This window comes from Buteo buteo, chromosome 12, assembly GCF_964188355.1.
Source record: "Buteo buteo chromosome 12, bButBut1.hap1.1, whole genome shotgun sequence".
NCBI lineage: Eukaryota > Metazoa > Chordata > Aves > Accipitriformes > Accipitridae > Buteo > Buteo buteo.
The window spans coordinates 10,489,384-10,501,705 of record NC_134182.1 but is presented as its reverse complement, the minus strand read 5'-3'; the positions used below and the strand labels follow the sequence as shown (position 1 = coordinate 10,501,705).

Here is a 12,322-nt window from a genome sequence, read left to right as displayed (position 1 = left end):
TTCACAGTATATTTACTTCTGGACAAGCAAACCATAACAAAAAAAAACCCTATAAGATTTTTGGTGAGGACTAAGGACCATTAAAATAGACTATATTTTATATTTTTGTCTGAGGACATCACGATTTATATTTAAAACCGTATGTAGGAGGCTTTCCCCCCTAAAAACAATCATATTCCTTAGGTGTAAACTTAACTGTGTGTCCAAGGACACACGTAGCTGAAAAAACAGTTCTCTGATTGACAGCCAAAACTTACAGGAATATGAACAAATATTAGTCATGTAAATTACCTGGAAGAGGAAATTTTTATAAAAAAATACAGCATCTTTTAAAAGCAAAACTGTGAGTATCAGAGAATCTGATATAAAATCAAGTGCAAATACATTATCTACATTGCTGGCCAGGTCTCTTCTCATGGATAAGAAAAAAACCAAACAGCAGGTTTTTGACAAGCAACTGCATAGAGGGAAGTTATATAGCTCTGCATATACTTACTGTATACATGTCTGTGTGCGTACACACAATAACAGGTGTACATTGGACAAATTGCATAAGGAATACACTATATACCTGGAACACGCACACATACATAGATATATATTTGAACTCAAAATTTGCTGTGCATAGACAGAGGATTTCCATGTAAAATCCAAATATATAAAACAAAACCACACATATACATGCTTCTACAGATATGAATGCATGCATGTATGATTATCTAACTCAAGACTAAAAGTAAAAGAGGATACAGAAAATGTAAAAGAACATGTAATAAGTGGAATGTCAAGCTGCAGCGACTGTTGGTGTCATCCCTGCACTATCAAACATACATATGAGTATGATTGGAGACAGAGAGGCTAAATATTTCACTGTCAGAGCATGTCGAGAAATGCAATTCATTTCTCTCTCATGTGCTTTAGGACAATGACAATTTAATACAAGGCCAGTGGATGTAAAAGAGATAAAAACTGAACAAACTGGCCCGGCATAATCACAGATTTCCTCTAGAGAGCCTGGTAGCGTGAGGCTCATATGCACTTGTAACGGATCAACATTTTATTGTTTCTTCCCTCCATGAATTTGCTATGAAGATGAATGCATAGCAAAGCTTATCTTATAGACAGAGGCTACTTTAAGCTTCAGTAGGAGCAAGAATTCCTCCCTTTTTTTTTTTTTATTACTTATCCTATGCATTTCACTTATCCTAGGCAAAAAAATAATTATTTGATCTACTTCCTTGAAAGGTTCAAATAAGTGTTTTTTTCATTCCTACTTACACTTCCACAGGGGTGCAAGCAACCTCCCTGTAGGTCAAGGGTCAATCGTTTAAAAACATTCCGTAAAATGAATAATCATGTCACTTATAAATAATTAATATTTTTATACCATAATTTTTCTATCATAATTTTGCTCTGTAACATACAGAAATAGCAGCATAGCATATGGACTGACGTATCTGTGAGAATAGACATATCATACTTCTTAGCTACTCTAAGCAAAGTAGGCTTCAAGTATTGTTAAATATTATCATAGACAAGTTACCTTCTGTATTTGATGAATAGCACCATGTATTTGAAATTAATTGCAAAAGTAGGGTTGGCTAATGAGGCGGCCCTTATCTTTTCTCAGCAGTGCAAGCATAAGTATTTTTCTGCTGGCTCAATATTTTTTAAATGCCCGAAGTGCTATTAACTAAGTTGAAATCTGATTAAAATATGAACGCTAAAATATTCACAACAACTAATGCAGTTAAAAAAAAAAAAAAAAAGGACTAAGGAAATTCTTACCTCTTTTCTTATCATTAAGCATGTGTCTTGAAAAATAATAATTAAATAAATTGTTCCCTACAGATTCTCCCAGTTGTTTTGCTTCCCATTAGCATCTTTGAAAACAGTTTGTTAAGACAATAGTTATTCTTTATTATGGAACTATGGGGATGGTGCCCTTCTACCTGCCTCGGTTTAAAAAGAAATCTGTAGGAAATGTTGAAGCTTAAGGACTGTTAAAAAAAGGAGAGTGTGCCTTAGGAAGAAATGGGGGAGAAAAAGTACAGAAAAAATTATCAGCCATTCAAGACAATTAATGGATATCCACAAGGGCTTTGCTAATAACACGGGTTAATTACCGCTGCAACGCACCAGGCTCAGTAAATAAAAGAGCACAACCATAAACACATTAAAATGAGCAACCATCACTAAAAGAGGGGCAAGCCCCAGTAAATGAAAAGCTGTCAGCTGGGCATTTCAGCACAAACCCTTTATACTTTCTGCAGGATTTAAAAACTTGCCAGCAGTCTATCAAAACCAAAAAAGCAAAGACCTACAACCGGAAACAGAGAAGGAAGAACGGACCAAGGCCTGCCTGCTGCCCAAGGGGAGAACACAAGCAGAGTCTGTTCACTCACCCACACTTGGGGGCTGCCTTCACAACACAGAGCTGCGTGCCACATTACACACCGGGTATGTATCCGGAGGCCTGGAGACTTTTGACTTTAATATTAACTTTGGGCTTTATTTCTTAATAACTGTAAATAGCTATCTAATAAGACAAATGCATGAGGTTAAAGATCTCCACAGCCTGGAGAAACCCTGGAGTGTAATCAAGTGCTGCTTCCCACTTCACAAAGAAGCATTCTTCAGTCCACCCCTTTCTTCCCTTTACAAATGAAAGACACTTCTAAAATAAATTCTTCGGGAATTAGAAGCTATGCCAAAATATTTTAAAGAGTGAAACCGACATAAACTCTTTTACATTTAGCATATAATCACCTCGCACATAAATATATATATTTACGTGCTGATGCACGTGAGTATACACGCACTTATATTCATCCGTACACAAACATAACCCAGACTCGCACAGTAACTCCACAGACCATTCCCACATTGCAACATGAGAATGGTTAGAAAAATAAAAAACGTGTATACAGACCATCACTGCACTGAAGTAATCGCACAATGTGATGCCTATGTCCACTTTTTAAATGTTACAGCCATGCTACACAATCTTTATTTGTCATCTGTGTATTTTATCTGTTGCATGGTAAGAATAAAATCTATGCACACTGTTAACAGCTGAATTTGTTTTGTGTTTAAACGCTGCTGCACATTTTTAAACGGAGAAAGTAGGGAAACTGCTGAGGGTTCAAATTAATGAAACACAGTGAGCCATCAAAGGGCAAACGTACATAGTGCAGAGAAGCTTTCTGGAGTTACAAATCTTCTCAGTTTTCTATGTTTGGCATTCAGAGATCATGTTTAAATTTACTAAACTAGTCCCGTCCCATGTGTGTCATCGTTTCCCCCCCGCCTTTTTTTTTTTTTTTTTTTTTTTGGAGTGTTTCAATTGCCTTTCCTTCTTCCAACAGCTGTGACAACTGTTAAAACAGTCAGTAAAATTAAGTCCGCTCTATAATCCTTTAGTCAACGTTACATTTTAATCAGAGGTTGAAGGAGATTTCACGTTATGAACGCACTGATTCATTTAGAATGATTAAACTGACACATATGTCAAAATGAGCAGATATATTTATTGCATCTGTTAGCTTATTAACTATTAGTAATTATTAGTGTTATTTTTACTGCTGAAAAAGCAAAAAGCCAAGGTTGCAGCTGGCTTTAAGTTATTGCATTCTTTAACGTGCTCTGCCTTAAAATCAAAGCATACCTAGTGATGGTCAGACAGATGTCTGTGCACTCCCAAAATGTTCGGGCAATTTTTAGCTCAAATCCTCTCTGCCCTCATCCATAACATAAGAACTGCAGAAACTACTATATTTATTCTGTATGTCCTTACGCTTGTATGTGCGTACGCATATGACAACATATAGTCAAAACACAATTACTATGAATATTAATAACATGTAAAACTCTGGGGCTTATTAATTGAGACAGAGAAGCAGATATGTTTCTGAACGTTAGTTATTGCTCTGTGTCCACTCAACCACATGCTCGGACAATATATTGGGAGTATTTTAAGATGACTTTTAATTGAGCCTAAGAGGAAGAAAAAAAATTAGTTTGAATCTCTCACCAGAACCAAAAAGACATGTGCCCTGATTTCATTTAAATGCATCTACTCCAAGAGGCTTATCTAAACTAATCATTCAAATTAGCTGTAAGAAGGTAAATTCAAGAAAGCTCCTGGGGGGGGTGGGTGGGTGAAGCATCCAACAGACCCCCCCAAACCCCCAAACTTACCGTCTTTTTATGTATTTTATAAAAAACACGTTACCGTTAATAAAAGCTGTGGAAACTGCATTCTTAGATTTACGAAGCTATCTTACGCTACACCGTGGCTCACTGTGCACTGACCTACAAGCCATATCTGAGAGGGCATCCTACCTCTGTTTATTTCATTTATCCCAGAACATTACAGTGGGTTTCCCTACCTCCCCTTCCCAAACTGTATTCCTGCGAGCCAGGCTATTTGTTACTTCCCCTATTATTTCACCAACGTGCAATCACCGCATTTTACTTTTCATCTCTGGCTTAATTACAAATAGCAATGCAATATGCAGACAGTAAGGACAGCTAGTGGGCATCCACCTATAATACACTGTCACCTCGCGATACAGCCTTTCCACAGACTGCGTCTAGGGCGACGCTGGCTATTAGCTTGGGTTTTTCCTTCGGCGTTACCGTCACTCTCAGCGTAGTACGAAGGCACGGCTACGTAAGTGGCTCGACATAAAGAAAAATGAATCGGTGACAGCTCCCGTGATATACTAATATTTAATCCCGGCTGTGGGCTGAAACCAAGTTCAGGAGCCACTCGTCAGCCCCAGACCGCCTGGTTTTGTTCGGGCGCCACGCTGGTCGCCGGAGACGCTCCGCCAGGTAGCTAATAAGTGCCGGCCAAGAACTGCGGCTCGTTAAAAAGTATTTTGCTGCCTTTTGTCGGGAAAAGCAAGCGCGGAGGGCCACGCCGCGCGGCACGGACCCCCGCAAAAGTACGGAACGGCCCCCCCGGTCCCTCAGGCTGCCCGGCCGGCGCGGCGCACCCCGGCAGGGCGGCCGTTACCTCAGGGCAGCGCGGCGGCCGGCCGCTCCCAACCGTCGCCCCAGCGGCGCGCGGGCGGGCGGGCGGGCGGGCTCCCTCCCTCCCGCCCGCCGCCGCCTCACAGCCGGCGCTGACAGGGGAGCCGGCGCACCTGTCAGACTGCGAGCGCCGGGGCAGGCAGCGGGGCCGGGCGCTCGCCCGCCGACAGCACCGCTCCTCCCCGGCGCGGAGCGGCCCGCTGCCGGGCGCCTCCCGCCCGCCCCCCGCCAACCCCCCCCCCGGCCGCCCCGCGTCCCCGGCGCGCAGCCGCCGCGCAGTGCCCCGGGTCGGGTCGGGCCGGGCCGAGCCGGGCCCGACGCGCCCGCGACGGCTGACGCCCGCGGCCCCGGCACAGCGTTACCTGCAGCGGCGTCTAGGCGCCTGTCATGTTTTGGGGCAGGCGGCGGCGGTGGGGTGGGGGCGGGGAGCGGTACCTACTCTTCCTCGTAGTGCAGGGAGAGCGGCTCCGGCAGGCAAAGTTCTACCGAATCCATGTGCGCCCGGCGACCATTCTTCGTGCGCCCCCGCGGTAAATCAAAGTTTCCGTGGCCGAGCGCCGCGCACTTGGCACGAGTGCTCTCCGGGCGAGGCGGCGGCGGCGGCAGGCGCGGCCAGTTGGGACCAAAAGCTCGCCCGCGCGCCTAATCAAGGACTTAAAGCCCCGCTCGGAGCTCATGAATATGAAGTAGGGCTTTACATATGCAGTCCCCCCGGCCCGGGGGGACGGCGGATTGGTGGGGCGGCGGCCAATCAGGCACCAGGGGCGCCGGGGCGGCCCGGCGCGCGGGCCGCGCGGCAGGTAGAGGGGTGGGGACGGGGGAGCGGCCTGAGGCGGCGGCGGCGGCGGCGGTTGGGGCAGAGCCGGCGGACATGTCCGCGCCGGCGGCCCGCCGGGGGCTCCCCCCGCTCCGCTCCGCTCCCCTCCCGGCCGCCGGCTCGAACTTCAGGCGCGGTTCGGCAGGTACCTTGGCAGGCTCCCGGTTAAGGGCGCGAAGGATTGCGCGTAAAGGGAGAGGAGGAAGTTTGCGCTGCCGTTGCCGGTTGCGGCGTTTCGCTGTGGCGGTCGGGGCCGGGGCCGGGCGGGCTCGGCTCTCGGCGTCCTCTCCTGACCGCTGCTGCTTCCCTAACCTTCGGAACTGCTCGGCGCCGGGGAAAAAAATAAATAATAATAACACCACCAAGTGCAGCCTGCCGAAGCTTCTGGGTAACTCAACTTTTCATTGTCATCCGAGTTGCTGGGCGGGGGGGCGTGGGGGGGGGGGGAGCGGGCTGGGATTTTATTATCTACAATAGACAAAAATGGACATAAGATAGAAATACTTATTTATTAATATGTAATTATCTATTTAAAAATTAAAAGCTTCATCTTGTGCTTACTATAAAAGGACATTCCTAACAAAACGAGCACTCAAATCCATTCCTTAACAGCATGGGCGCAACTGGGAGCGTATACAGGTATATGTGTTCATATACAGGTTAGCTACACCTTAACACAGGTATATGTAAGGTGTATGCCCCTGTGCGAATATTTAGATGTATATATTTAGGTATAGTAAAGAGAAATAAAAGCTCCAGAACTGATCAGTTTCCTCTGTAACTGTGGAGGGATTATAGTGGACTAACTCAACCTGCCTCATTTTAACAAGATAAGGACTGCGCTGTAGTAGGTCTGCATTAGTAAATCTGGGAGTGTGCGTAGACCTCTACAGTGTCTGGGGGGTTGGGTTTTTGTAAAGTAAATTTTACCAAACTAAAAAGGAAATAAACACGTAGCCCTGTATGGATGCCTGCATAAAACATCACCAAGCCCAGTTCCAGCAAACCGCGGCTTAGAGCCAGCTCAGTTGCTCATCGCTGTCGTGTGAAAGATCCCTGATTAAACTTGTTCCAAGAAAATGACCATACTCAAATTTAGAGACGCTGTTTGCACTAAAACACACACACACCCCATTTTTGAAAGGATCAGTAATGAATTGGGGGTGCATTTTTTCCTCTCAAAAGCTACTATTTTTACTTAATATTACAACTAAGACAGCACACTTATTTTCCACATTCAAAGTGTTCCTGCCCTTACCAGTGCAAACAGATGTAGGCTATTTCTGGCAAGAAAAAAAAATGATTTTTTTATAATTCAGCTCAACTCTTACAAAATCTTTTGTGACTGGAGCCCTAACATGATGCAAATGGCAATCTCTTAGATCAAAACAAATCAGTGCACACCTTCAGAATGCATTAATACCATTCACAAAGGGAACGCAAATGCCCTCTCCAAATCTGTTTCACAGCATTTTACCAAATGAATACAGCAACAGAACCCAATTCCAAAATATCTAAGTTCAGTAGATGTGTTTGTGTATGTTTACAGCAGAGAGATTCCAGTGCTATGTATTTAACCTTATGTGAAGACTGGGCCTGCTTCCTACAAACCTGGTATAAATACATGCAAGTTTAGGAATCGGAACTCACACACCAAACCTACAGCTCAGACTACTGTATAAAAGCAGGTATAAAAGCTTAATTACCAGTAGCATTATGCTGTCTATATTGTTAAATGTGAACTCTGTAATTAAGATGTAAATTCGCTTGTGAGCAGTGAATTAAAAAGCTCTGAATGTAGAGTAAAATCCAAGTACTCTGTAGAAACATCACAGACAAAAAAACCAGTTTTTAACAAATTTTAAAATGAGAGGCATTTAATCATGTTACTCTATTAGAACGTCCTCTTTAAGTAACAATTTGATAAATGTGGATTTTGGAATCAAATCAGAACTTGAATATGAAGTGTTTATGTATAGGTATCTGTATTACTATATAAACCCAAAATACAGTTCTCAGAAACTGATTTACATGTGCTTATTGGCAAAACATAAAAATACAAATATATTGTTTGTACTGAGTGTCCCTCTGAGTGTCTGTTTACAGATTTATACCCCAAACTGCCATTTTTCAATATTTTTTATGCTAAAATGCCTTCAAATCTTTTCATGTGTATGTGTTTTCTTATTTAAAAATTGCCCATAATGAATCCCTATACATGAGTAATTTGATAAGGTCACTTTTCTGCATTAAGTTCCCTGGAATACACCCTCCTTAAAATACGACAGCTAATCCATTTTGAAACTTACCAAAGCACAGGTTAGCTTGATTTCTACTTTTGTTCGTTATCTCCTAAGATTATAAATATATATTCAGGTGCTGAAAGATGATGGTCTCTTTCCTTCTGTCATGGTCTGTCTTCCTGTAAGCCCTCCTTTTCACGTTCACATAGTTTCCGCTACCCTTTTGGCTTGTCATCCCCCACCCTCCTCTACACCCCCAAATAATACATTTTTCCTCTCCCCCTGTGAACCATCACTACCTTTCTATCAACCGTCTTTCATTTAGGCAAGCGGCTCTGGTCCCTGCCAGCGCTGCTTCTTGGAGAACCAGAAACACAGTGCTGTACTTTGCATGTTGATAAACAAAGCAGTTGGCTTCTTCCCCTGGGACTGAAAGTGTCACCTCCACCAGACTGGGGCCTGGAATTCCAACTACATTCTTGAACTTGGCTTTCACAGTTACAGTTCAGTTTGGGGAAGGGTAAAAAAAGATAAGAAAGAGATTATAGCAGCAAATAAACTGGGGCTAACCGTAGCTTCCTTTTCTCAAGTTTTTCTGTAGAAATAAATTAGTAGTAGGGGAAAGAAAAAAAGCAAAACGGGTATCGGTTTACTGAATTTTATCAGGGGATACGGAATAAGAACACATGTGCAAACACACGTCTGCACTAACTGTAACTCAAAATGTACAGTGCAAAATCTTACCACAAGGAGTCTATATAAAACAGTGGTAATGGAATCAGAGAGGGGAAGGAAAAAACTGTCACGAGTGCCTGTACCAGTCAAGGGGCATTACTGAGCAGCACCTACATTTCCATGTCTCTCTCTGCATATAATTTTTCCCGTGTGCCAAACAGTACATCTTTAAGCATCTTCACATTTAAATACTATAGACATTTCAAGGCATCCAAACAGCCAGATTCTTAAAACACAACTACCTCAAGGCAACCGAAGAAGTAAGATTCAGTGGCACTTCACAGAAGCCGCACAGTGCATTGTGTCAAATGTGTATTTACCAAAAGGAGCAACAAGCTCAAGCCATCTGGGAAGGAGAATATGAAAGAGTCTATTAGCTGCTGAGAATTTATTTGAAAACAAGTATACTGTTACTTTCAATAGAAATGTGCCATACACCATGGCACCTTACCCAAACTCCAGCTGGAAAATACCATATTGTTAAGAGTTTGAAATAAATATCGAAGTATCATCAATATATTTTTCTCTTTATTCACAGTCACTAATTAAAGAAACACAACTCAGATGTGCTATGCTACAGTGAGATCAACATTAGAACAATATTGTCACTGTCTGCTGGTCTTTTGCCTTTTGTGCTTCTCACTGGAAGGCACTTGGTGCATCCCTGGATGTACCGCTAATGAGTTAAAAAAACAAACGCTACAAAAGTTCCAAATTCTGCTCACCTGTTTGTACATAGTTGGACAAACTGTAGCAGGTTATTACTTTAAAGCCATCTGCTACTTCAATCTGTATTTAGCATTAATTACTCCTTGTTTTGATTTTAGGGAAAAAAGCTCACATAACAAAATCTCCAAATGCTCCCAAGAACTTTTCCACAGTGCATTCACAAATACACAGAGCAAGGCTTTTGGCTTTTGCTGCGACACTCAGTTCCAGCATACAAAAAATGTCTCTGTGAAATAACAGCAATTGCCTCACCATGTTACTGAACTACATTCAATTCATCTGATCTCAAATAAATACTCCATATTTTCTCCTCGTTTTATTTTCAAGGGCATGGATATTTAAATGACTGCCTTCACTGGTACAGAATAGAAACGGTTCATATTGCTGTAAATGAAAATTATTCTCTTGACGAAACACCTTTTCCAAAGGCTCTGACAAAAAGAAAGAGAAAAAAAAAAAGAAAGGAAGCCGCACGCATGTTGCCAGTCACCCACCAAAAAAGGTCTACTCCCTACAGATAATTCAGGCACACACTTCAATATGGATATCTCACTATTACCCCAAGCTCTTTTTTTAGTGTAAGTTTCTTCAGAGAAGCTGAACTGCATTACTGTCTCAGACAGCCAAGGATAAGATGACTGAGGGAATTCAGTTGCTCTGTTTAATTAATACAGGATTATTTCACTTTCATTTTGTGAAGCTAATAATATGACTGGTGGAATGTCAGTAAAAATTAAATCATAAACTAGTGCAGTACCAAAGGGAAAACTTACTTTAGTTATGGAGTATTCCCAGCAGAAATCTCGAAAATCTTATACATATTTACACTGATAAAATACCACATGTGCTTCATGGGATACTGCAAGCTTTCTACAATCCTTGTGGCATGTATTTACAGAGCAAGAGTTAACATTTTGAGATTATACATTAATAAATGAGTTGCAGTTATATTGTTTCTTGAATGTTAAGCACCACATACTAAACGCAGGAACACGTTCAAGGTCAATGTCCTATTTTAGACCTTTTCAGCAGCTGTGATATTATGATAATCACACTTAAAATATTCCTATAGAAAGAGTAAATTAGCCCTTTTCACTAGAAGGATTATTATGATAAACAACAAATCTGAAAGAGAACAAATTCAGATTTCTCTTTTTTTTTTTTTTTCTTCCCCAATACAATAAATTGCTGTCCCTTACTGTGATGGCTTTTCTATCCACCAATTAAAAAAAGAAATTTAAAAAAAAATCCACATTATTCTGCACTTACATTACCTTTTGGTTTTTCTGGAGGCCTCACCTATGTAAAAATACCTTCCTTAAAAAGCGCTTGTGCTTTCTGTTGGAACCAAAACATTCCAGTTGGCATCCCATTCTACTGCCCATACTGCAGTGAAATGTAATATCCCACTAAACCAGAAGAGAAAGAAGAAAACTTAGCATCAGCAGCTATTCCTAAGCAAGATTAGGGGGTTAGCTCCATCTAATTGAGGGATGAGACGTGTCCCTCAATGGGTCTCTCCTTCCACTCCCCCACCAGCCCTTCTACCTGACTGCAAGCTCAAAGTGCTAAAAATAGAAGAAGAAGATGGAGCGTAAATATTTCCCCAGTGAAAACACCAATAATCTTTACTGTGAGCTGACATGAATTGCTTGTTACATTGCCCTAGGATATCATGGCTCGAAGCGAGAGTGCGTGCACACACACACACAGAGCCACCAACCATCCTCAAAGCTTTTGTAACGTGTATTTGTGCATGTGCATGTCGCAGAGGCTCCGACGACATCTGACATGGAGCCGGTACACCGGCCGTATGAAACACATTCTCTCTAGCCTGCCTTTCCCCCCCTCCCTGACTGTCCCAGCCCATCTTCCATCACTCTTCCTCCTTTTTCTCCCCCTGCTCCCCCTCCACTCCCTTCGCTCTGGCATTTTTATTATTAATGTTATTGCTATTATTACTGTCCAAGCATAAGCTGATCCACAGGGGAGCCTATGTAATTTAACCCCTCAAGCACTAAATTCCTTCACATGTGCCAAAGACGCAGGTTTGTTGTTGCCTCCAGCAATATCCCAGGAAGACGAGTGATGGCGGTGTCATATCATCACACAGCGACTTAATCTATTGCGACACCCAGGGAACGGGTAACTGAAGAGATTTACAGAACATGCTCTCTGACTGAATACAAAGTGTTATCCCCCTTACCAACAAACTCAAGTCACATGAAACAAAGTGAAACAAATTTTGCCCTCTTACGGCTCATTGTTTCCATGACTCTGCTTTATCCAATCCTACCACTGCATTACTCGTCCCGCTGTACATCTTCTAGCTATACAACACTTTTTTCAACATTTTTGTTCTCCTTCCTTTGTTCTTCTCGTGTTCTCTGATTAACAAACAGCTAGATCATGTTGAACTGCCAAGTAACATAGCCTCAGAAATCTTTTATCCATACACTAGATGACTGGAACCATCACTTACATCAGGGTTATCTCTACATGCTGTCGTTATGTTGTCTGACATCTAATGCATGCTTTTTAAAACAATAGATTAAAGGGGTTGCACTTTTTAAAGGTGCAAGAAACACTAAATTAAACACTCACGGTTTAGCTACAATAAATACTGACAAGCAGGAAAGCATCTATTTTAAGTACTGAAAACCAAAAAACCGATCTGCTTGTCAAGCAGGGACTTTCCGCATGGGTGTCCTACTTTTGTTATCCATAACTATTAAGGAAGAATTCAATGTAATATAGA

The 12,322-nt window shown here is 42.2% G+C and overlaps 1 protein-coding gene across 14 annotated transcripts in view; it reads right to left on the bottom strand.

Annotated features, from left to right (window-relative positions):
* ESRRG (estrogen related receptor gamma) overlaps nucleotides 1-12,322 on the bottom strand; it is a 386,503-nt gene that overhangs the window by 159,517 nt on the left and 214,664 nt on the right. The window contains exon 1 of one of the 14 annotated variants that reach the window (XM_075042627.1): nucleotides 5,480-5,641. The exons of the other annotated variants lie outside the window; for them this stretch is intronic. Within the exon in view, the coding sequence (XP_074898728.1) occupies nucleotides 5,480-5,535 (56 nt within the window). The 5' untranslated portion in view covers nucleotides 5,536-5,641. Of the gene's footprint in view, nucleotides 1-5,479; nucleotides 5,642-12,322 lie in introns of those variants that run through there. 14 annotated transcript variants of the gene reach the window in all.